Below are 25,820 nucleotides of genomic sequence, written 5' to 3'. Positions count from 1 at the left end.
TGGAGAAGGAGGAGTGCTGGTGTGGCAGAGCTGGCTGTATAGAAATAGCTCTGAAAACAACGGCGCATCCCCTCAAGTTTGGAACAAAGTACTCTTTACAAGCAGTCATACCCTGCTGAAAAAACGGTCAAATAAGTTGACTGGGAACATGGCCAGGCAGCGAAAACGCACTCAGATTCAGTCTCAGACTTTGGAATCTTTCTTTGGTGACAAAGAAGACCAAAACATACAGCCAGAAGTCAACAAAGTCAATGAGCCTACATCAAAAGCCTCCAAGAAAAACATGAACTGGTCTCAGGCCATGGAAGACCTCAAAAAGGATTTGGAAAAGCAAATTAGAGAAGTAGAGGAAAAATTGGGAAGAGAAATGAGAATGATGTGAGAAAACCATGAAAAACAAGTCAATGACTTGCTAAAGGAGACCCAAAAAAATACTGAAAAAAATACTGAAGAAAACAACACCTTAAAAATAGACTAATTCAAATGGCAAAAGAGCTCCAAAAAGTCAATGAGGAGAAGAATGCCTTGAAGGGCAGAATTACCCAAGTGGTCCAAAAGACCACTGAAGAAAATGCTACCTTAAAAATGAGATTGGAGCAAGTGGAAGCTAGTGACTTTATGAGAAATCAAGAGAAACAGAACCAAAAACAGAACCAAAGGAATTAAAAAGTGGAAGACAATGTCAAATATCCCGTTGGAAAAACCACTGACCTAGAAGATAGATCCAGGAGAGATAATTTAAAAATTATTGGACTACCTGAAAGCCATGATCAAAAAAGAGCCTAGGTATCATCTTTCAAGAAATTATCAAAGAGAACTGCCCTGATATTCTAGAGCCACAGGGCAAAATAGAAATTGAAAGAATCCACAGATCACCTCTTCAAATAGATCCCAAAAAGAAATCTCCTAGGAATATTGTCTCCAAATTCCAGAGGCCCCAGATCAAGGAGAAAATATTGCAAGCAGCCAGAAAGAAACAATTTGAGTATTGTGGAAACACAATCAGAATAACCCAAGATCTAGCAGCTTCTACATTAAGAGATCGAAGGGCTTGAAATATGATATTCCGGAGGTCAGTGGAGTTAGGATTAAAACCTACCCAGCAAAACTGAGTATCATGCTCCAAGGCAAAATATGGATTTTGAATAAAATAGAGGACTTTCAAGCTTTCTCAGTGAAAAGACCAGAGCTGAATAGAAAATTTGACTTTCAAACACAAGAATCAAGAGAAGCATGAAAAAGTAATCAAGAAAAAGAACAAGAAAAAGAAATCGCAAGGGACTTACTAAAGTTGAACTGTTTTGTTTACATTCCTACATGGAAAGATGACATGTATGATTCATGAGACCTCAGTATTAGGGTAGCTGAAGGGAATATGCAGATATATATGTATACATATATATATATATATATATGTATACATATATATATATGTGTGTGTGTGTGTGTGTATGTATATTATATATATGTGTGTCTATGTGTATATATGTATGCGTGTGTATATATATATATATATAGAGAGAGAGAGAGGGCACAGGGTGAGTTGAATATGAAGGGATGATATGTAAAAGAAATAAAATCAAATTAAGGGATGAGAGAGGAATATATTGAGAGAGGGAGAAAGGGAGAGATAGAGTGGGGTAAATTTCCTCGCATAAAAGTGGCAAGAGAAAGCACTTCTGTAGGAAGGGAAGAGAAGGCAGGTGAGGGGGAATGAGTGAATCTTGCTCTCATCAGATTTGACCTGAGGAGGGAATACCATACACACTCAATTGGGTATCTTACCCCACAGGAAAGAAGGAGGAAGAAGATAAAAAAAAGGGGGTGGATGATAGAAGGGAGGGCAGATGGGGGAGGAGGTAATCCAAAACACACTTTTGAAAAGGGACAGGGTCAAGGGAGAAAATTGGATAAAGGGGGATAGGTTAAGAAGGAGCAAAATATAGTTAGCCTTTCACAACATGAGTATTGTGGAAGGATTTTACATAATGATACGCATGTGGCCTATGTTGAATTGCTTGACTTCATAGGGAGGATGGGTGGGAAGGGAAGAGGGGAGAGAATTTGGAACTTAAAGTTTTAAAAACAGATGTTCAAAAACAAGAAAAAAAAGTTTTTGCATGCAACTAGAAAATAAGATACACAGGTAACAGGGCATAGAAATTTATCTTGCCCTACAAGAAAGGAAGGGAAAAGGGGATGGGAGGGGAGTGGGGTGACAGAAGGGAGGGCTGACTGGGGAATAGGGCAACCAGAATATATGCCATCTTGGAGTGGGTGGGAGGGTAGAAATGGGGAGAAAATTTGTAATTCAAACTCTTGTGAAAATCAATGCTGAAAACTAAATATAATAAATAAATTTAAAAAAGAAGGGGAAATGGAAAGGAAGAGTAGGGAAAATTATCTCATCTAAAATGGTGAGGGGTTGGGGATCAGGCAATGCCTGAACCTCACATCTAAATTGATTCAAACATACTCAGTTAGTAATAGAAATCTATCTTACCTGACAAGAAAATAGGAGGGCAAGGGGATAAGAGATAAGGGGAGTGATAAAAGGGAGAGCAGATAAAAGAAGGCAGTAGTCAGAAGCAGAACAGACTTGAGAGGAGGGACAGGATGAAAAAAGAAAAAGGATAAGCAGAAGAAAATAGGATGGAGAGGAATGCACAGTTAGTAATCATAACTGTGAATGTAAATGTAATGAACACACCCGTAAGACAAAATTAGGGAGCAAAGTGGATTAGAAACCAGAATCCAACAATATGTTGCTTACAAGGAAAAAATTTGAAACAGAGAGAGACACAGAGTTAAAATAAGGGGCTGGAGCAAAATCTATCATGCTTCAGCTGAAGTTAAAAGTGCTGGGGTAGCAATCATGATCTCAGACAAAGCAATAGCAAAAATAGATCTAATTAAAAGGGATAAGCAGGGTAACTACGTCTTGCTGAAAAGAATCATAGACATTGAAGTAATATTATACTAAACATACATGCACTAAATGGCATAGCAAACAAATGCTTAAAGCAAAAACAAAATTACAGAGAGAAATAGACAATAAAACTATAATAATGGAGAACTCAACTTTTGCCTTGAAGAACTAGATAAATCTAACCATAAAATAAAAAAAGTCGAAAAGATGAATAAATCCTAGAAAAGTTAGATATGATAGATCTTTGGAGAAATCTGAATGGGAACAGAAAGGATTATACCTTTTCTCTCAGCTATCCATTCCTTCACAGGGATTGATCATGTATTAGGGCATTAAAAACCTCACAATCAAGTACAGAAAGCCAGAAATATTAAATGTACCCTTTTCAGACCATAATGCAATAACAGTTACATTTAATAAAGGATTGTGAAAGCATCGATTAAAAGCTAATTGGAAATTAATCCAATCCTAAAGATTGAGTGGGTCAAAGAATAATCACAGAAACAATAATTTCTTTAAAGAGAATGACAATGAGACAACATTCCAAAATTTGTAGGATGCAGCCAAAATAGTACTTAGTGTAAAATTTAAATTTATATCTCAAAATGTGCACATCAGTGAAAGAAAGAAAGATCTATGAATTGGGCATGCAACTAAGAAAATTGGAAAAATAACAAATTAAAAATCCCCAATTAAACACCAAAATGGAAATTCTGAAATTCAAAGGAGACATTAATAAAATTGAAAGAAAAAATTATAAGCTGATCCTTTAAAAGGAAAAAGATAACTTAGGTTTACTTCTATTAAAATAATAGAATTTCAAGGGTTAATGAAATGGTACCTCTGAAAACTGAGTTTTACCTTAATCTCTTAGTTGAATGTCACTGTCTTGTAATGCGCTACAGTAATCATCTTTCAAATTTTATTAAGCAACTAGTGTGTATGAAGCACTGAAAAATCACAGCTATGTTATTGACTGTTGAGTATATTGATTATAATTTACACAGGTAGGATAAAATATCTTATAAACCAAATGTGAATATTTATTTCTGATTAACCTTTGGTTCCCAAATGGAATTGTTTTTATTAGTCAGAGGCCTACTAATAATCCTGAGAAAAATGATTATCTTTTCCCTGGGAAAGGTAAGGTACAGAGAAGTAAGGATTTTTCCAGTTTACCGAAGATATTGGTTAGCTCCATTGTTTCATGACTAACCCCTGAACCAGGCTGAATTCATGTTTTATTAGTGGAAACAATCGAACTGCTGCACCCATCATTCTGCCTATAGAAGAAGTCCTTCAGACTTTGCAAGATCTGATCACCTATTTTCAGCCTCCAGAGGAAGAGATGCAACATGAAGACAAGCAAAACAAGCTCAGGTCACTCAAAAATAGGCAGAATCTGTTTAAAGAAGAGGTGAGTTTTAAGAGTAAAGTTTTTGACCGTCTTTGTGCTTTGCCCTTAGAACCCAAAATATGTTAATTGAATTTGCTCTTCAGATTTATAGTTCTAAGGAAGCATTGCATGAGGAGGAGAGTTGAGAATAGTAGGGAGAAAGGATGAAATGAGATCACAGGAATTCTCAAGATCCAGGTTACTTGCTATTTCTAATTACACAGACCCTTTTTTAAAAAATCAAAATGGTACATGCAAATAATATTGTATTTAATGCTTTAGTAGTATGTATACTACTCAAAGCTCATTTAGAATGAACCTCCCTTTTCAAAATAACTAGTAGCTGAGTACTACTTCTATACCACTGAATTGTGTTGCGCTTCCTTATCACCTTCTTGCTTCCGAAGTTAGTGCCAAGACAAAGGCCGCAGGGAAATTTTGCATGTCATGTTGGCTGCTGAAGCATACATTTGGTGTTTCTATTTAATATTCAGGAATAAATGCAGAATGCAGCTATTATACATGTAGTAGAGTGTAACTGCAAAATTCTTTTTTGATCTTTTCACTAACCAGTCCCCTTATTTATAGGAATTATGGATGTCCTTTGCTGTGTTCGAATGGAATTACTTGAGTTTATTCATTTTTTTTAAATTGCAAAGTACTGTATCTAACACTTTTTCTAAGTGAGTCATTTTACATCAAATGGAAAACAGACTTTTGTGAGATTCATTCACACCCTTTCCTCTTCAGTATGTCTTTGGATTGAGTTAAACACATGGGGACAAACAAATCAAGAGAGATTGCTGACTCATCCCCAAAATGTATGCTATTTAAGTCTCTGATGCATAGCAATGCATATATTTTTTAAAAGCACACACACACACACACACACAATGGATACATTTGCATATTAGCACTATAAGCTTTAAACTTTGAAGTGTTTAAGGGAAAGCTGTGAAAAGAAATAAGGATACAGATTTTCTAAGCAGGAATTTTTCCTTTCCTCATCTTCTTTTTTAGGGAATGTTAGCCCTTGTGTTAAATTGCATTGACCGTTTAAATGCCTACAACAGTGTAGCACATTTTACTGGGTTTGCAAGGGAAGAAAGTGGTACAGCTTGGAAAGAAATTCTGAACCTCCTCTACCAATTGCTAGGTGAGTACAGAGGAAATTTCTTCAATTGAAAGAGATTCAAAGTGGGTTAAAGGACAAATACTCCCTTCCTATTTCAAAGGCTAGCTACCTGGCAGGCCTTTTTATTTTATACCCAGCAATGAATTATGTTGATGAGTGGTAATTCTGGTGCTTTGGCATCATCAAGGTAAAGCAGTGTAGTATAATAGAGCCCTGGACTGAGTGTCTGGATATCTATATTATGGTCTAATCTCTGCAACTAATTGGATGTGTCTTAGAATGAAGCATTTTATCAGTTTCTCAAGTTGTTTGGACAAACAGATTATAACACTATGATTCCTTGAGTTGTGCTCATTTCAAAGATTACTGTTTTAAAATCTGAAACTGTCTTTTCATTTTCTACTTTGTGGCCATTTTCTGCTGACTTGCCAATGTGATTATTCTGTTAGCGGAAAGAACACTGAAGTAGGAATGAAATGACCTGAATAAAAAGTGGTTCTCCTGTTTATTAGCCATATGGCCATGAATAATTTACTTCATCTCTTTGAGAATAAGTTTGTTCATCTATAAAATGCGGATAATACTAACTGCTTTAAATATTTCCTGGGCCTGATGTAAAGTTTTATGTATGTGAAAGACTTTACAAACTGTAAGCACTGTACAAATAGAGTGTATTAATGAGAGAGAGGGTTAATCTCACACATGGACTTAAGCATGTACCAGTACTACTCCTTTTTTTTTTCTTTTTGCTAGTTGTTAAAGTCAAAGGCTGAAATTGTGGTATGGAGTTTGTTTCTATGTTAATATACAACAATACAAATTCAGGGGTTCATCATAATGAAATTTTGCAGGAGAGAGGATTCAAGGAAAATTATCCAGCCAATTGGCATAGTCTGTCCACTTTCTCCAGTAAAATCCATTGGTACTACTCTGGTAGTACTACTACATTGGTAGCATCTTTTAGTGAAAGACAAGCTGACCAACTCCCATCTAGAGGTTACTCTAAGAGTCAGTGTGCTATTTGTGTGAATCAGAGCACAAAGAAATAAGCTTGTTTTTTCTTCATGAATGGCCAGGATTAAGTGGGACTTGGATTCAATAAAATACCTGTTGATTGATTGACTGATTAGTTCCCTGGGTTAGAAATGGATATGAGATCTTAATTTGGATCCTGCCCTCCTGTGGCTCCTGAAGTAGGAAGCATAGGTCTGAAAGCAGACTGTAAGGCATGGATTTTCACCTTACGTGCTTACCATTCTTCCACAAGCTCATACTATATATTGCCAGGCAGTATAAAGTCCCAGGTTACTCGGAGGCTGATCATTTTGCCAGCCTTGGACCATCAGTCTTCATAGCTGTTCTAAAGTGGCAATAGTTATACTCCTTCTGTATAGGGATACTTCCTCTTTAGTTTAACACCTAGGAATAGAAAACATAAGTCAGCAACACTCCTTTCATATATTCCTCATACAGTTTAAAGAAGAATCAAAGTGGGTAACTGTATGAAAAACAACATTTAAACCTTTTTCAATGTTAGTTTTGTAAAATAATATAATGATGTAGCTCTTTCAAGTTTATCAAACATTTTCCTTGAGAATATTCTGTGAAGTAAATAGGATAGATAGTGCAGATGAATAAAGAAACTTAGATATGGGAAGTTACTTGCCCATAGTCATACACTAAGTTTTGAAGCTAGAACTTCAGTCCTAGTCATCAAAATCAAAGTCCAGGACATTCCTGATTCTCAGTGCTCTCTCTTTTGGAAACAAGTTGCATATTTTTATTTCTAATACAAAATGTAATCTTCTCAAAGGTATGAAGGGAGAAGGATTGTTTTCTCTAATTTAAATGTCAAGGAATCTTCTTAAAGATGTTTATTCAGCAGGTTCACAGGTCTGCTACTGTCACTGGTCATTTCTTATCTATGTGATTAAATTTTATCTTGTTTTCAGCTGCCCTCATTCGTGGTAACAGAAATAACTGCGCTCAGTTCTCCAATAACCTTGATTGGCTGATTAGTAAATTAGACAGGCTGGAATCTTCCTCAGGTAAGAAATAGGTTATGATAGAAAACCTATGATTGTGTAAGACAAAATGTTTTTTCTTCTTTTTTCTTGTGGAGGACATCATGATGGATTCTTGCAACTGGTCAATTTGTAATGGATTACAAAGTACTAAAAATATGTTAACCTTAATAGGTAAAAACAAAGTACTGAATTTCTCACAGATAAGGTTGCATTTCACAAAACTATTTTCATTTGTTAGTCTCAAATTTTCATTTGTCATTTATCAGCTTGTAGATTCTATGAAGTTCTCCATCTTTTTAAAACTTTGATTTTACCTTAATTAATAAGCATTTATTTTTTATTTCTTCCATTTCCCCTACTTTCAATGGGAAAAATGAAAAAAATTATAATAAATAGTCATAGTAAAGGAAAGCATATACCTCAGTTGACCGTGGCCAAAAATGCATATCTCTTTCAGCATCTTGAATCGATCACTATTCTGCTAGATCAGTAGGATGCTGGATTTTTGGTCTTCTTGAAACTGTGTTTGGTCATTACATTGATCATAATTCTTAAGTTTTTCAAAGTTGTTTGACTTTACATTGTTGTGCTGTTTTATAAATTCTTCTACTGATTCTACTCATCTCAACTTGTAAAAAAAAACAAGTCTTAAGCTTCTCTGAAATCTTTCTTTCCTTACAAAGCAGTAATATGCCATCATATTAATATAGCATGATTTGTTCAGCCATTCTTCTTAGTTTTCAATTCTTTGCCAGTACAAAAAGAGCTGACATAAATATTTTTGTACTGAGTCTCTTTTTCTTCCTTGATTTCTCTGGGGGTTATAGTTGACCTTCTAATGGCAATGCTGGGTCAAAGACTATATTGGGCACAAATACATAGAAAATCATATGACTGTATCAATTGATGGCAAAAATGTTTTTGATAAGATACGATACCCATTCCTGTGTAACAATAATGTTGTTAGCAGCTGCTGTGGGGGTGTAAGACCAATAACACCAGCACACAGGAGGGCTGCTAGGACAGGTTCTTTGATCCACTTTTCTAAGGAAAGCAACTTTAAGGGATTAACAGTCTTATTTTAATTAAACATACATATATCATTCATTTAGTTCAGGGAGAAAAGTCAGCACCCTGAACTTCAGAGAAAACACATAGAAATTACAAGCAGAAATTATATAAACAGAGCAAAATAATACAAATCAATAGACAGGCTGTCTGACCAAGACAATATATATACACAGAGAGAGACGCACCAACATCTGGGTTTTTCTTTTTTTTAATTTTTTAGGGGGAAGACAGGGCAATTGGGGTTAAGTGATTTGCCAAGGTCACACAGCTAGTAAGTGTGTCAAGTGTCTGAGGCCAGATTTGAACTCAGGTCCTCCTGACTCCAGTGCTCTATTCATTGGACCACCTAGGTGCCCCCATCTGGGTTTTTCAAAGCTGGAGGGCTCCTTATCAGCTACCCAGAGTCTTATCTGGCCAAATCACACACTCTTCCCATGAGTAAGCCCCCAAAGAAAAATGCCAACCTCAGAGCATACGTAACCCGTTTAGGGCCCTGGGGCCTAGTGCCTACTTAGCAAAAGGGTGTAGGCCTGAGGCTTAGCATTTACTTAGCAAAAGGGTATGGGAAAGATCTCTAATCACAACTAGCACCACATCATATTTATTGTTTTAAATCAATGACTCTTGATTCAACTTGATTCAAACAAAGGCAAGACTCAAAGGCACTTGATTGCCTTAGTGCTGAGAGCACTGAGAAGAACTCCAAAACAAAAGACAACCAAAAGTTCCACCTTGCTTGTTATCGCACTCTGTCTAAAAGAAAAACAAACTACTAGAAGGCATGAGATTTAACGTATCTTTCCATAATATAATAAGTAGTATCTGTCTAAATCCAAAAGCCAGCATTATATGTAATAGAGAAAGACTAGGGCCTTTCCAGTAAGACTAGGGACAAAATAAGGATTCCATTATTATTACCATTACGGTTTTATGTAATGCTAGATATGTTAAATGTAGCAATAAGAAAATGAAATAGATGGAATAACCATATCCAAGAGGAAACAAAATTATTGCTTGTTGTGGATCATATGATGTTTCACTTAAGGAAAACTACACAGTCAAAATAATTAAAAATAACTTAAGCTAAGTTTTAAGTATGAAATGTACCCATACAGATCACCAAATATTTCTCTATATTACCAAAAACACTCAGCAGGAAGAGATAGAGAAATTTCATTCAAAGTCATTTCAGAGTCTATAAAATACTTGGGTTTTTTACCTATCAAAACATATAAATATGAATGTGAATGCATATTTAGTGCCATACCAATTAGTCTACTAAAGGATAACTTTTTAGATTTAGAAAACATAATAAAGAAATTCCTCTGGAGGCACAAATGGTCAAAAATCTCAAGGGAAATAATGAGAAAAGGGGAAAGGAAAGGAGTATAGTAGTACCAAATCTCAAATTACAAAACGGTAATGATCAAAATTGTTTGATATAGGTTATAAAATAGAGCAATCAGTGGAGTAGGTACACAATATGCAAAAGAAAACAAGCACAATAGCCTAGTGTTTGATAAACCTAATGATCCTCAGAGTTAAAAATATACTATTTGATAAAAATTACTGGGAAAACTACAAAGCAGCGTGAAAGAAACTAGGTAATGACAAACATCTGATACTATATACCAAGCATAAGCTCCAAATAAGTGATATAAATAAAGGGTTCTATTATAAGCAAGTTAGCGGAACCAACAAAGTAATTACCATTCAGATCTATGGATGGGGGAAGAATTCACAATCAGAGTGAAGGATAGAGAAAATCACTCCCACAAAACCAATACAACCAACATTAAAGGAAGAAAATAGATAACTGGGGGAAAATATGCAGCAATATTCTCTGATAAAGGTCTCATTTCTTACATATATAGGGAACTAAGACACATTTATAAGAATAAAGTCATTCCCCAATTGGTAAATGGTCAAGTGATAAGAACAGGCAGTTTTCAGAGGAAAAAAAATCACAGCTCCCAAAAGTAACCTGAGAAAATGCTCTAAATCACTAATAAGTAGAAAAATCCGAATTAAAACCACTCTGCAGTTCCATCTTATACCCAGCAGTTTGATAAAGTTGACAAAAAGGGAAAATGACAAATGTTGGAGGGACAGATGTTGGAAAGAAAGCAAATACATTTAATGCATTGTTGGTAGGGCTGTGAATTAGTACAGCCATTTTTTGAAAGCAAAGTGGAACTATGGCCCCACGTTTACTAAACTATACATACTCTTTGGTACAGTGATAACACTACTAGTTCTACACCTCCAAAGAAATCGAAGTAAAAGGAAATGGACTTGTATATACAAAAGCCTTTTATAACAGCTTTTTTGTGGAGGTGAACTGCAGAATGGCTGAATAAATGATGGTATATGATTACAATGGAATGCTACTGGTGTGATCTTCATACGATATGTTGAAGGGGACAGTTTCTGAACAACTTTGGAAAGCCTATGAATTGATGAGAACCAGAGTGAAACCAAGTATATAATGACATTTTATGTACTTACACTAATTCCACCCTCCTGACCTTCCCTTTCCCTCACCCCAACCTCAGTAACAGTTTCTTATTCTTTCTTTACTTTTAAACTCCTCTTCACCATTCACTCTTCGAGGTTAGAGTTTATTTTTGTTATAACCAAACCATTAATGAATCTGCTCTTCCTCTTACATCCTCCTCCTCTGTTGAGTTGAGTATTGCTATACCAAACCATTTGTGTGTGTCCTCTGTCCTTCTTTGACCAGATTAGATGAAAATGAGCTTCAAATGCTGCCTGTTCCCTTCCTCTTTCTTTGTACAGACTTCTTCTTAACCATCTCAGTTATGTGATATAGAAAGTTCCCCTGCTCATCCTCCTCTTTTCTTCATTAGCATGTCATACTCTGCCCCCATTCCTTTGTTGTTTCAAATAATCAAAACATAATAAAACCAGTCTCAGGTCCTCTATCTCATTTAATTCTCTCCCTGACTTTTGATGGTGTTAGCGGACAGTTGTTTTATTAGAATCTAAATACTCAATCGTTGTTCATATCCTCTAGTTTTTCTCTATTACATGTTTATATCTTTTGTAGTCTATTCCAATTACTTAATTTTGAAGATCTAGATTTATTGCAATGTACCTGAGAGTCTTCATTTTGTGGTTTCTTTTATGTTATTAGGAATTAGATTCTTCTAATTTCTTCCTAAGATTCTTCCCAATTTCACTTTGCCCTCTGATTCTAATATATCTGGGCAGTTTTCATTCATTATTAAAACATCAGATGCAGGGTCTTTTCTATAGTCTTTGTTTCAGATAGATTAGTGATCCTTAGATTTCTGCCCCCCTCACCCCCCATCTCTTTTCCAGGCTAAATCTTTTATGAGAGTCTATACATTTTCTTTTATTTTTTTAAACATCTTTTGGCTTTACTTTAGTGGTTTTTGTTTCTCATGAAGTTAATAATTTCTGTTTGATCCATTCTAATTTTCATAGAGTCTGTTACATTGTTAAGGTTTTGTACCTCTTTGTGCCATGCTATTACTTTTCTTTTCCAGTTCTTTCACTTAGACTCCACATATTTTTAATGTCATTTTTTAACTCTTCATTTCTTCCAGGAATTCTAGTGGACTTTGTAGACAAGCTGTGATTCACTTTAGGCCTTTACTTGTAGAGGTTGTGGAGTTATTCTTTTCTTTTTTATTTCTATCTTTGGCATCCCTTGTTCCACAATAATTCTTGATCATGAATGACCTTTTTTCTTCATTTATTCATTTTTCTAGCCTTATATCCTGAATTGGGATTTTATGACAGGGTTAGGCTTTGTGCACTTTTGGAAGGAATGTTGGAGACTTATATGACTATGATCTGTATTATCTGGAGTTCTGCCACTGCTTTTTCTGATTATTGAATGCTTTCTTTTTCAAGGATATCAAGGGTTGGCCAAGAGCTTCAAACTTTCAACAGATTGTAAGCAGTCTAAAGTAGGGTACAATCTCAACTAAGCCCTCCTGGTCTGAACTTTGTAGTTTCCCAATCCCAGTTTGAGACTATGAAGAATAACTGCAAGCTTTCCCCTGATCAGAGCCCTAGTAGATGATATGGGCCTAGACTTTGTCAGCTAGTCAGAAAACTTTGTAGGTTCAGAGCAATAAAGTTGTAGACCAACTCCCTCTTCTTCATTCCTTGACCCAGTTACTTACCTGTAAGCCCTACTCCATGTCTATGAGCTAAAACCATGGATCAATATAATATAGACTTGCCCCCCTACAGAGTTCTTGCCCCGGTTCCTCACCTTCAAGCCCCAGCCCAAATCTGTGGACTGAATCTATCTTGCTCCTAGGTGAGAGCAGCAGAGCTATAAGCTCCCATTGGGTCCACATTCCCTGCCATGGTTACTCAGCTCCAGGTCTCAGCTTGAGTTTGTGAACTGAATCCAATATCCTGCTCTTTGATTAGAGCAACCAACTGAACTGTAACCCCACTGCTTAGACCTGGGTTTTACCATTCAACTGCAAGTCCCAACATTAGTCTGCACTGGATACGTGGCCCTGAGGCAGGGTTAGGGTGCTATTGTTGCCAATTCACTCCTCTTTCTGTTCTATCTCCTTCAACAACTGTAGGCCCAATCTCAGGTCCCCTGGGGAAAGGCTCTGTGCAGGCATTTTCTTGGATGGACTCCAATCTACAGGCCTGTGACTATCTCCTTGTGTTTACCAGACCTGGAAAAAGTGAACAACTATTTGTTTGATTTTTTTTCTCCTTGGATTTCTTGCTCACCACTTGGCCAGATTTGATCTTTAAGTAGTTGTAGGAGAGATAGTTGACTGCTTCTTTCTACTCTGCTAACTTTTTTGGTCTCCCCTTCCTTCCTTCCTTCCTTCCTTCCTTCCCTCCTTCCCCCCCTCCTTAAGCTACAACTAGTTTTCTCCTTCCTCTTCTGTTGTGCATGTTTGTGTTTATCTTGCATTCTTTTTTCCACTTTTTTCTTTCTTGTGTCCTTTTCTTTTTTTCTAGTATATCCTCATCTCACTTATTGCTTTCACTCTTTTATTAGTTCTGGCAATCCTCTTCCTTTGGTCCCTTTGGGGTTTTTTGTTCATTTTCTACTCAAACAGTGTTATGAAACAATTTTGGCCTGAAATAAGAAGTGAATCATTCTAATTCATTTCCTAAAATGTCTTTGTCATAGCCCTTATTGGTGAACCGCAGTACAGATCATCACTAGATCATACTGCGGGTCTCTATATCACTAGTAGATCATACTGCGGGTCTCTAAATTCTAAACCATGAATGTGAGTAGCTATATGATAGATACTACTAACTTCTCTGCAAGTTGGAAAGGCTTTGTTCGTCCTCATTTAATCCTTAGTATGTGGATGATATTTTAGCAGTTATATCTAGGGGACAGTCCTCATGGGCTAAGTCTCTTCTCTGCCTTGTGCCTTTCCATTTCTTCTGCCTTGCTCTGTGTCATGTCCAAATGTTTTTCAAATGTTTTAACATCAATATGCATGTTAAATGTTTACTGTGTGCCATGTACTGCACTAAGCTCTCTGGAGATACAAAGTGAGGCAAAAAGAGTACCTGTTCTCAGGGAGCTTATGTTCTAATGAAAGAGAAGCAGGGGAGAGGGGAAACCAACATGTAGACAATTTTGTACATATAAAATGTACACAAGGTAAATTGGAAATGATATTAGAGGGAAGGTACTAGCATTCAGGGAAATATGGAAAGGCTTATTGTACAAGATGGGATTTTAGCTAGGACCTGAAGGGAGCAGCAAAAGCCAGGAGATAAAGATGAGATAGAGAACTCTAAACATGGGGAGAGGAGCCAGGAAAGATGTTTAGAGTGAGGAGATGGAGTGTTGTGTGCAAGCAATAGAAAGGAGGCTGTTGTATGTAGAAGAAAGTAAGGTAGAAGAAGACTGGTAAAGTATGACGGGGGAAGGAAGGGCTTTGAAAACCAGATCATTTTATAATTGGTCCTGAAGATTATAGGGAGCCACTGAAGTTTATTGAGTAGGAGAGTGATATGGTCAGACCTTCATTTTAGGAAGATCACTTTGACAGCTAAGTAGATGATTAACTGGAAAGATATAAGACTTATGGCAGGCAAACCAAGCAGCAGGCCATTGCAAATAGTCCAAGTGTGAGGTGATAAGGGCTTAAACTAGGTTGGCAGCTGTGTCAGAGGAGAGAAGTTAATATACAGGGTGTTCCTAAAGTCTGGACACAGAGGCAAAAATTGCGTATTTTCAAGAAATGAAATGAATGAAATTTTCAACAACATTTTATTTAATTGGAATATTAACAAATAACATCTTCAATTAATTTGTGATGCAAAGATTGATGCGCTTTGCAAGATTCATGTGAATAGCTCCACATTGCCATCAATTGCCTATGTGTCCAGACTTTAGGAACACCCTGTACAGAAATGAGTGATGTTGCAAAGGTAGAAATGACAGAACTTGACAACATATTGGGTGTGTATGATGAATATAGGTGACACCTAGGTGACTTGGAAAATGGTGGTATACTCAATAATAATAGCAAAATTGGGAAGAAGGGAGAGTTTTAGGGGAGGGAAAATGAAATCAGTTTTGGGTATGTTCAGTTTAATATGTCTGCAAGACATCCACTAGGTAATTGATGCAACAGAAATGAATCCTAAGAAATCCAAAATGGACGGGGTATTGAGGAACCGAGACGCTTAAGTAATTGATCTCCAAAAGACTTTCTTTATGAGATTATGATCTGAAAGTTTAATAAGAACATGTTCATTAGATAGCTTATGTTTAACAAGTGCCTCTCTATTCAAGGAACTACCCTAGGTACCAGAACAAAGGGAAGAGAAGATAGTATCTGTTTTCAGTAAATTTAGAGCTTGTTAGAATTTTTTAAGCAGTTCTACCTGCCTGTCATTTACTGTGAAGTTAATGACAAAAGGTCTCAATTCAGGTTCTTTCTAAAAAAGATAACTTCTTTAATTCATAGCAATTATAATAATCTCTAGAACTTGTAGCACTTATAATAAGCTGTAGAACTGTTCCTGTGCTTACTTTTAATCAAGAATTGTCTTGGTTTAAACCAATAAGAATTACACTCTCCAGTTACCTTTTCATGTTTTAAGGCATTGATTGCTTTTTATTAAGTGATTAATTACACTTAACTATATGCCACAGGCTGGTTAGGCCCAGGAGATTTAGAGTCCATCATAGATAACTTCATCCTTCATCTTAAGACATTAAACAGATTTGATAAGTTGATGATATTTATTTTCCCTCAGGATGTTATTTTCATTCTTTGCTTTCTAAATTTTATCATGGACTGCAGGTTACTAATTGTCCAAATGATTTTTATAATTTTCATCTAGGTATTTTGGAGGTATTGCATTGCATCTTGATTGAAAGCCCAGAAGCCTTAAATTTGATATCAGAGGGACACATAAAGTCCATCATTTCTCTTCTGGATAAACATGGCCGCAATCACAAGGTGGGTGTGGGAAGAATAACAAAGAGCAATTTGAGTTGATATGGTGCCTTCCTTCCAGGGGTTTGGAACACTTTGTAAGAATTGTCTCTTGGTTCCACAAAAAGATAAGTTGGCAAGATTCTTTCTTGGTTTCACAGGCTGTCCAGTAATACTGATGCACAGCAAGACCAGCAAAACAGCCAAGCTTTATTTGAGATCATGGTTCCCAATTTCTTCTCCAGACCTAAGATTTTCTCATCAGTGTAGAAAGTGATGGATGTAGAGTTAGAAAGCCTGGGGTTCAAATCCCACTACTGTTCTATTTAACTGTGTGACTCTAAGCAAGACACTTAACTTCTCTGAGCCTCAGTTTCCTCTCCTATAAAACTAAGATAACAATATCTATACCAGCTACTACATAGGACTGTTTTGAAATTCATAGAAACTATATGAAATGCTTGACAAACTTAAACTGTTTTGTATCAATTGTTAATATAATTATCAAATTCTTAATAAAGCTCTAGGTATCATACAAGGCCAAATACATTGACTCAGTACTTTTTCCTGTCCTCTAGGCCAGGGATTTGTTTATAGAAAGACTTATTATACACATATAGAGAAGCATAGAGCAGAAAATGAATAAAATAGCACCTCATTATAAAACTAGCTTGTCAGTATACAAATGTAACCCAACAATGGATGAGATCCATTACAACTCTAGAAGGTAAGAGATTTCCTACCAAGATTTGATGGTCAGCATGATACTTGTAGATAAGAGTCACTTCATTTTTAACATCTAGGATGAACAGTTGGAGTAAAGATCCGGGTAAGCAGTTGTTTCCCTCTAAGGGAACTGAAGTTGCTTTGTGCTTATAAGCCCACATTTTCTAATCTTCCATCAGCCTTTGATGCCATAAATCACAAATGAATTTTTGAGGAAAGGAAAATGAGCTTCTCTCTGCAGTATTGTTTAGATGATACACAATATCCTTAGAAAGTATGCAAGTCATGGACTTGAACACCTGCAACATGATTTGGCAAGGAATAAAAAGCAATATGTGGGATCTCAAATTACTTTCCCAACTACAATAAATCAAAAATAGGCATGAAGCTTAGTTTTTAGAACCATTTTTCTCTGCATGCCAACATGTTCCTTCCTTCCTGCTAACTGTAATAGAAATAATCGATATGTACTCAAAGTAACCCAGAAGCATAAGCCAATAGCTACATACAAACATCTTTGAAGTCTATTGATAGAGTGCTTACTCTAATCAATGTTTCTCCACGGGGAATTTTTAATTATACTGTGTAATCTGTATTATCAGTTCTTTCAACCAGAAGCCACAAAAATATTTAATAGATATTATTTATAAGCAAGCTTGTTCATCATCCTTCCCATTTTAAAGAAAAAGAAAATCACCCACAGCCCCAAGTCAAAGTGCTGAAATACACTTAGAGAGTTGGTGCTTAGCTTAGGCTTTGTTGCTTTTAACCTTTCAGTTCTAATTTCTTTTTGAAAATTTCCAGATACTTGGTGAAACCTCAGCCAAATTTATCTTTGTATTAGAAATTGTACTCATGGATATGAAGATTATAATTTGATTTTTTTCTTAATAGATTTGGAGTAGAAGGTATGATTGAAGGCCCTTTTAAAAGAAAAATTATGTCATAGTATAATTTAAGTTTCAAAGTGAAATGTAATCCCAGGTTGTCATAATGGTATTGTGGTAGCTATCTTAGAATCCTAGGTAGTAAAGATTGGTATGGGATCACCACACCAGGCCAAATAGTTTTGACAGCTTTTCAACCTAATATGTGATGTATAAAAAGGATTATTTCTGCCATACTATCTCTGCATAAATGTGTGAATACACATTCATGCGTATCTCTTGTTTTTTAAGAGTAACACAGAACTAACTAGGCATGACCCAAAACTTGAGTATCTGTTGTACTGCTTTTCCCTCTTAGAGACTCCCAAGAGTCTCTGTGACTTAAGTCTTAAATTTTCACTGATTATTTTGTGGTTCAGTGCCAAAGATATTTAGGTCTATAGATGTCAAATCCTAGTGGTCTCTCTGGACAGAGTTTTTCTGCCTTCCCATGGAAATCACTGTTGCTTCCTCCAAATTATTGTTAAATTTGAAATTATGTGGTTGAGCATAAAGGTACCATTAAGACTGAAAGACTCTTAAGTGGGGAAGCAAAGTTCTATTGGACCTTTAGAGAGCCGGAAGCTATTCATTAATGTCACATTGGTATACTTTTGTATCTTCAAACTTGTAAATGGGGAAGTAGTGCAGAGTGGTGAGAGAGGTTCGTTCAAAGAGTGATGGGTTTGGAATTAGAGGACCCAGATTTAAGTGCTAGTTCTACCACTAACTGGCTCTATAACCTTAAGAAAGTCATTTCACTTTTTCATCTTCATTTTCTTCATATGTTAAATGGGACTATAACAAATGTCCTGCTTATCTCATTTCTTCACTTATGTGACAAATATTTAAGTGCCTGTTGTGCGCAGAGCCATGTTCTAGGCACGATACAAAGATTAACTGTGACACATTACCTACCTTCATAGAGTTTATAGTCTAGTATGAAATTATTATACAGAGGAGACAGAACCAAAATGATGGAGAGAAGGCAGGGATTCCTGAGCACTCCCAAATTCCCCTCCAAACATCTTAATAATGATCCCTTAAAACAAATACTGAAGCAACACAGCACACCAAAGGATGGGGTGAAACAATTTTCTGGCCCAAGATAACTTCAGAAGTCAGTAGGAAAGTTCTGTCAAGCCAGAGTCAAAGTGGAACACAGTTCAGCACAGGCAGTGCCCTGGCAAGATACCCACAGGCCATAGAGGCAATTGGCAACAAGGGCTTCTGGAGCTCTCAGCACATAGAGAGTAAGGGGATCAGACAATTGGTCAGGAGATTATGGGGTCCCTTTGCTGAAACTGGGTACAGGACTACATTGCATTGCCCATATGCAGATCTGGGTTGCTGTCTTGGGTCACAGTACCAGGGTAAGGAGGAGAACTAGCACACTAGAACTTCTGGCTGTAGGGAAGCAGGGAACCTGGTCACAGTTCTAGGGTTGAAAAGAGTGCTTGTAGGCACACACAGACCAGAGCACAGGCCAGGAGAGTAGTAAACACACTTCTCCTTAGATCATATCACTTAGGAAGAACCAAAGACTTACAAACTTCCAGAATTAATTCTGAAAATAGTTGCACCAAAAACCTGAAGCTTAGGACAGTGCCCCTTTGACCCTGAAAAGAGAGCCCAACTATAACATAAGGTTAAAAGTCTAGAAATAGGCTGGAAAAGGAGCAAACAACAGAAAAGGAACTTGACCATCGAGAGTTACTATGTTGACAGGAAAGCTCAAAACGCAAACTCAGAAGACAACAGCAAAGTCAAAACTGCTACATCAGAAGCCTCAAAGAAAAATGTGACATGGTGTGAGGACCAAAAAGAATTCCTGGAAGAAATTCAAAAGAATTTTTAAAAATCAAATAAAAGGGGTAGAGGAAAAGCTGGCGAAAGAAATGAGTGATGTAAGAAAATCATGAAAAAAGAGTCAGTAACTTGGTGTAAAGGAGGCACAGAAAACACTGAAGAAAATAGCACCTTAAAAACAGAATAGGCTGAACAGTAAAAGAGGCACAAAAATCCACTGAAGAAAATAATGACTTAAAGCAGAATTGGCCAAATGGAAAAGGAGTTACAGAAGTTCACTGAAGAAAATAATTCCTTAAAAATTAGAATCAGGCAAGTGGAAGCTAATGCCTGCATGAGACATCAAGATAAAATAAAACAAAGTCAAAAGAATGAACAAATAGAATCTCATTGAAAAAACAACTGACCTGGAAAATAGATTGAGGAGAGATAATTTAAGAATTATTGGACTACCTGAAAGCCATGACCAAAGAAAGAGCCTAGACATCATCTTGCAAGAATTTGTCAAGGAAAACTGCCCTGATAGTCTAGAATCATAAAGTAAACTAGAAGTTGAAAGAATCTACCAAGCACCTCCTGAAGGAGATCCCAAAATGAAGACTCTCAGAATTATTATAGCCGAACTCCAGAGTTCCCAAGTCAAGGAGAAAGTATTACAAGCAGCCAGAAAGAAACCATTCAGATGTCATAGAGCCACAATATTTAGCAGTTTCTATGTTAAAGGAACTAAGAGCTTAGAATAGGATATTCTAAAGGGCAAAGGAACTAGGATTACAATCAAGAATAACCTACCCAGCAAAACTAATTATAATCCTTCAGGTGGAAAAATGGATATTATGAAATAGAGGACTTTCAGACATTCCTGATGAAAAGACCAGAGCTGAATAGAACATTCAATTTTCAAATACAAGACTCAAGCATAAAAAGGTAAACAGAGAAATCATAAGGGATTCATTAAGTTTAAACTGTGTATTCCTACATGGGAAGATGATACCTGTCACTTCTAAGAGCTTTATAATGATTAGGGCAATTAAAAAGAGTGTACATAGATGGAGGTCACAGGTATAAATTGAATATGATCAGATAATATCTAAAAAATTAAAGGTGAGAAAGAAGAATGCACTGGGAGAAGGAGGGAGAGAATGAGATAAATTAACTCACATAAAAGGGGCACAAAAGAGCTTTTGCAGTGGAGTGTAAGATGGGGGAGTTGCAAGGAAGCACTTGTACTTACTTCTCACTGGAATTGGCTCAAAGGGGGAATTATATACACACTCAGTTGCATATAGAAATCTATATTTAATTAAATATATTATTATAATCACATTATAATAATATATTTAAATCTAAATCAATAGGAAAGAGGAGAGGAAGGGAATAAAAGAAGGGGTGGGGCTGATAGACAGGAGGGCAAATGAGGAATATCATAGTCAGAAACAAAACACTTTTGAGGATGAACAGTGTGAAAGGAGAGAGAGAAAAGGATAAACAGGTGGGGAGAATAGAATGAAGGGAAATACACAGTAATCATAACTGTGAAAAAACTTACAGCAAGTTTCTCTGATAAAGGTCTCGTTTCTTACATATATAGACAACTAAGTCAAATTTATAAGAATACAAGTCATTCCCCAATTGATAGTCAAAGGATATTAACAAGCAATTTTCAGAAAAAGATATTAAAACTGTCTCTAGTCATATGAAAAAATGCTCTAAATCACTGTTGATTAGAGAAATGAAAATTAAAACAACTCATAGGTACTACCCTATACCTATCAGCTTGGCTAACATAACAGAAAAGGAGAATGACAAATAATTGGAGGGGATGTGGAGCACACATTCTAAACGTGGAATCTCCCAGCAACAGAGAACAAAGAACAAAAAGACAGATGTGAGACCAGGGACTAGTGTTCAGTAAAAAGGGATTAAAAGCTAGATAAACAGGACTTTGCAGGTGTCTGTCTACTAATGTAATTTCTTATTTCTACTTTCTCAGCAGAGCAGTTTCTAAAAATATAGAAGGGGTGCAGGGTGAAGGTGGATGGTAGGAAAGGGAAGGTCTTGTCACACACTGAGGGGGCTTCACTATTTCAGCATTCCACTCACTTCCTTCTCTTCCTTCCTCCTCTTCCTCCCTTCTTTTTCTTCCTCTTTCTTTCCTCCCTACTATCCCACCCTACCCTGAACATGGATAATGTAGACATTTGTTTTCCATGAGTTCATATTTGTAATGAGTTTTGTATTTCTTGCCTTCTCAATAATGGGCAAGTGGGGAGGAGAGAGGTGAGGCAGGAATCTGGAACTGAAAATAATATGAAATTAAATTAAAAAAAAATTTAAAAACACTTTTGGGGGGGAAAGCAAAGAAAAATAATTTTTAAAGACTTAAAAACTCCAATCAATGTGATGACCAATTCAAAGGTCTTATTATGATAAAGGATGTTACCCACCTCCTAACAGAAAACTGATCAAACCAATGAATAAACAAAAGCATATATTTTTAGATGGGCCCACTGTGTGGATTTGCTTTGCTTTACTGTGCTTGTTTCAAGCTTCCCCCTTACTTTTTAAAAATTGGAATGGGAAGAGAAGGGGAAGTTAACATGCTCCACCCAAAGAGCACCATTGAAACATTTTTAAAAGGCCCAGAAGGAAGTCCCCAATAGGACAGTTTTGAAAGTAACATATTTATGTGTATATGTATGTGTGTGTACATATATATATGTATATATATGTATATGTATGTATGTGTATACACACATACATATATACACATATATACATGTGTATATATATACACACATATACATATACATATATACATGTATATATATTTTAAATATGGAAATATACACATAGTATGTGTGTATGTATATATATGTATACACATACAAAATGAAAGAAGCACTGTGAAATTGAGATTCATTATTTTACATACAATCCTTATTCTGTGTTCTGTTGTAAATATGGAAGTGCTCATGTTTTGGTGTTTAAATTCAATTTTTTTTAAATAAAAAAATGAAATAAAGTACCAGTAAGTATGGAGTAGAAGAATTGCTAAGCAGTATCAAAGGCCCAGCAAATATTTTTTTAGTTGGTGAAATCACCTTGATGCCTCAGTATTGTAGTGAGGTCAGATGTGATATAATATACTAAGTGCTTCATAAAATGTAAAGTGATACATGTTAACTGCTGTTATATGAGGCAACATGGAATGCTGACTAGAGGGAGCAGCTTGAAGTCAGGAAGACCAGATTCAATTCTTGTCTCTAATACATCATAGCTCTGTCATCATGGGTAAATCATTTAACCTTTCTGTACCCATGGCAATACTCTAAGACTGTGTGTAGCAGATGCTAGTTTACATTGATCACAAGTCCAGACTATAAAAGATATATATATATATATATATATATATATATATATATATATATATATATATATATACATACAGACATATACATACATGTATAAATCCTATTCAGATATAAATAGTCCTGTGACAAGTTCCTATTTTGCTGGTATTCTTTTATATTTTATAGTCTGTAGAGGTAAACAGATCGATAAAATACCTGCTTTTCCTAAGTTAAAAAATTTACCAAATAAGGTGATCTTTTGTAGACACATTGAAAGTCTCTTGAGGCCGTTCTAGTAAGAGACAAAATACTTCATACAATTCCTGGCACAGAGTAGGTATTTAATAAATTTTGCTTATTGACTGCCAGATTTCCAGTTTGTTCCTCATCCTCTTCATTTGCTATTGCTATCATCACATAAAATCCTGTGCCTTGGGCTTGGGCCTATTATTAAACACAAATCACTCTGGCTCTCATTATCCATAGGAGTTCTGTCTCAAGATGGAGTCCTAGGTAGTCAGCAGTGTGTTAGCAGGAAAACTGGAGGTGGAGGAGAGACTAAGGTGAGGCAGCTATTGGAGGTAGAATTCTAAGAGCCTGTCTAGAGTGACCCAAAGGGTTATGATGGGATGGCTGACCAGAAGTCTAGGACACTGCACTTCTTCCCTGGCAGATTCATACCCATGATTAAATCAATTCCAAAGAAACAACCCAGGCAGATTAATATGTTAGGCTATTAGTCAGAGTTCCAGCGAATGCTATTCCTTCTCTCTAGTTAATTTTTCGTTTTCTTTTTAGGATAGAATGACCTTGTCTTCCAAAGACCAGGTTTTGGGGGTTTTTTGTGGTGGTGGTTTGGGGGTGGGGTGCGAGGGAGGTAGGGAAGAATTTGTACTCATTCTCTAGTCAATTTAAAAGAAAATGCCTTCCAGCAAAGCAAAATTTTTTTGTTCCCTCCTTCACAGGCAAAACATAGGGGAAGGGGGAAGGGAGGGAGGGGGAAAAACTTACAACTCAAACTCTTGTAAAAGTGAATATAAAAATAAATATATAAAATTTTTAAAAATTCCTAATAAATACTTTCCCCCTATTAATTGCTTCCAATTTATTCTGTATATTTCTTGTTTGTACCTAGTTAATTTGCATGCTGTCTCCTCCTTTAGATTATGAGTTCCATAAGAGCAGGAACTATCTTTTACCTTTTTTTGGTGTCCCCAGCACTTAACACAGTGTCAGGTACATAGCAGGTGCTTAATAAATGTTTATTGGTTAACTGACTAAATGGTTTTTAAGATCCTTTTCAACTCTAACATCCTGTGATTCTAGAAGTCACGTTTAGGTCATCAAAATTCTTAGCTATGCTAGAAGGCTCCAGCTCCAAATATGGTCCTTGCATGTTTTTTATTTACCATTAGTTTATGACTCTATACAACTTAATCCAGACACACTGCTAATCAATCTAAGTCCTTAAGCTTAGAAGGAAAATATAATCTTTTCCTGCAAAACCAATATAGCTCTGAAGGAGGGAGACAGGAGGCACAGTAATGTGGCTGAGGGTAGAAAAGTGAGTGAATTAATAGCCTTGACACATATATATTTTCATCACTTACTGGGGGCCTAATTCTGGGACTTCTTAGCACATCCTCTCCCTTGGTAGTAAAGTATCGTAGTGGTTCATTTCTGGAACTTATCATGGATTTTAGGTTTCTTTTCCATGTACACTGCCTGGTGATTTTTATCGTCTGTATCATTGCAGGTTCTTGATGTACTTTGCTCTCTCTGTCTCTGTAATGGGGTCGCAGTAAGAGCCAACCAGAATCTTATCTGTGACAACCTGCTGCCCCGTAGAGACTTGCTTCTCCAGACCCGGCTGATTAATGATGTGACAAGGTAGGGTTATTACTGCGTTGCTAAGAACCTTACTTGACCTTGTCTGGACCATAAAGGGAGGGAAAAATATACATGGCCCCTCCTTTCTTGAAATTTCTTTAGGATGGCAGAGCATTCTCAGTCTTCCTCTGTGCTCCAACTGCAGATCACAAAAGGTGATAAGTACAGCATCCTGTAGTGCTCCTGAGCATGTTTCTGGCTTCTTCTAGCTTGACCATTTTGTGTTGACTGTTTATAAATCCTCTTTGGGATGAAAAACTGAAGCAAAATAGCCTATTTAAAACCCTGGGATTTTAAGAGACGTGACATAGGTGTACAAATTTATCCTTTAGAGTTCCCAGGAATTAAAGACTGCACAACTACAAAGCAAATCCATTTTGCAAATCATTTATATGAATAAACTATATGGAAATCTGTAAAAACTAGTTATTGTAGCAATTTATAAACATTAAGTGTCTGTAAATAATAACAAGAGTTTTAAATGCTTGACAAAATTATGAAATCCAGCAACAGGCTACTTGATTATCAGTAACTTTATATTCTATGTACTTGGGTCACTTTATAGTTTAGCCCCAGGCCTTATCTAACCCTGACCACTCCTGATTAAATAGTCATGCTTTTTTCCTCCTTCTTTTGTTAGGCAAGGACCAGAAAAAAAAAATTCCAACCTAATGACACTGAAAGGATAAAGTTACCCAGTTACATGTAGAGGACAAACCAGACAAGCTGACTTAAGAGTGAAGGAATATTATGCAGATTCATTTCAGACATCTCCAGCTAAAGAAAATTATTACTTAGACAAATTATTATTTTCCCCTAAGATGAAAGAAATTTAAATACCCTTTCTTCTGTCCTTATTACACCTCTACCTTCTAGAAGCAACACATAAAACATTTTAAAATAGGGGAAGACAAAACTGTGATTTTACTGGGCCATGGTTTTCAAAAACAGGTTTTTCCATTGTCACCAGTTAGTTATCCAATTTTCCAGAAAAGACCTGGAACATGTAGAGGATTTGACTGTCCTCAGTTGAAAGGAACTGGACCTTTAAAATTAAACTCTTCTTCAAGTCAGCCTTTAGCCCAGAGTAGACTTTACACAAATAGACAA

General features: G+C 36.2%; 1 protein-coding gene across 1 annotated transcript in view; it reads left to right on the top strand.

The window, feature by feature from the left end:
• The window catches only part of RYR3 (ryanodine receptor 3), a 633,352-nt gene that overhangs the window by 183,521 nt on the left and 424,011 nt on the right, over positions 1-25,820 (top strand). The window contains exons 13-17 of the mRNA XM_036736677.1: positions 4,178-4,346; positions 5,346-5,481; positions 7,413-7,508; positions 15,912-16,030; positions 24,577-24,710. Of these exons, the coding sequence (XP_036592572.1) occupies positions 4,178-4,346; positions 5,346-5,481; positions 7,413-7,508; positions 15,912-16,030; positions 24,577-24,710 (654 nt within the window). The remainder of the gene's footprint in view (positions 1-4,177; positions 4,347-5,345; positions 5,482-7,412; positions 7,509-15,911; positions 16,031-24,576; positions 24,711-25,820) is intronic.

This window comes from Trichosurus vulpecula, chromosome 8 (genome assembly GCF_011100635.1).
Source record: "Trichosurus vulpecula isolate mTriVul1 chromosome 8, mTriVul1.pri, whole genome shotgun sequence".
Lineage (NCBI taxonomy): Eukaryota > Metazoa > Chordata > Mammalia > Diprotodontia > Phalangeridae > Trichosurus > Trichosurus vulpecula.
Note: the sequence above shows the minus strand (reverse complement) of the source record. Positions and strands in the feature narration are given on the sequence as shown.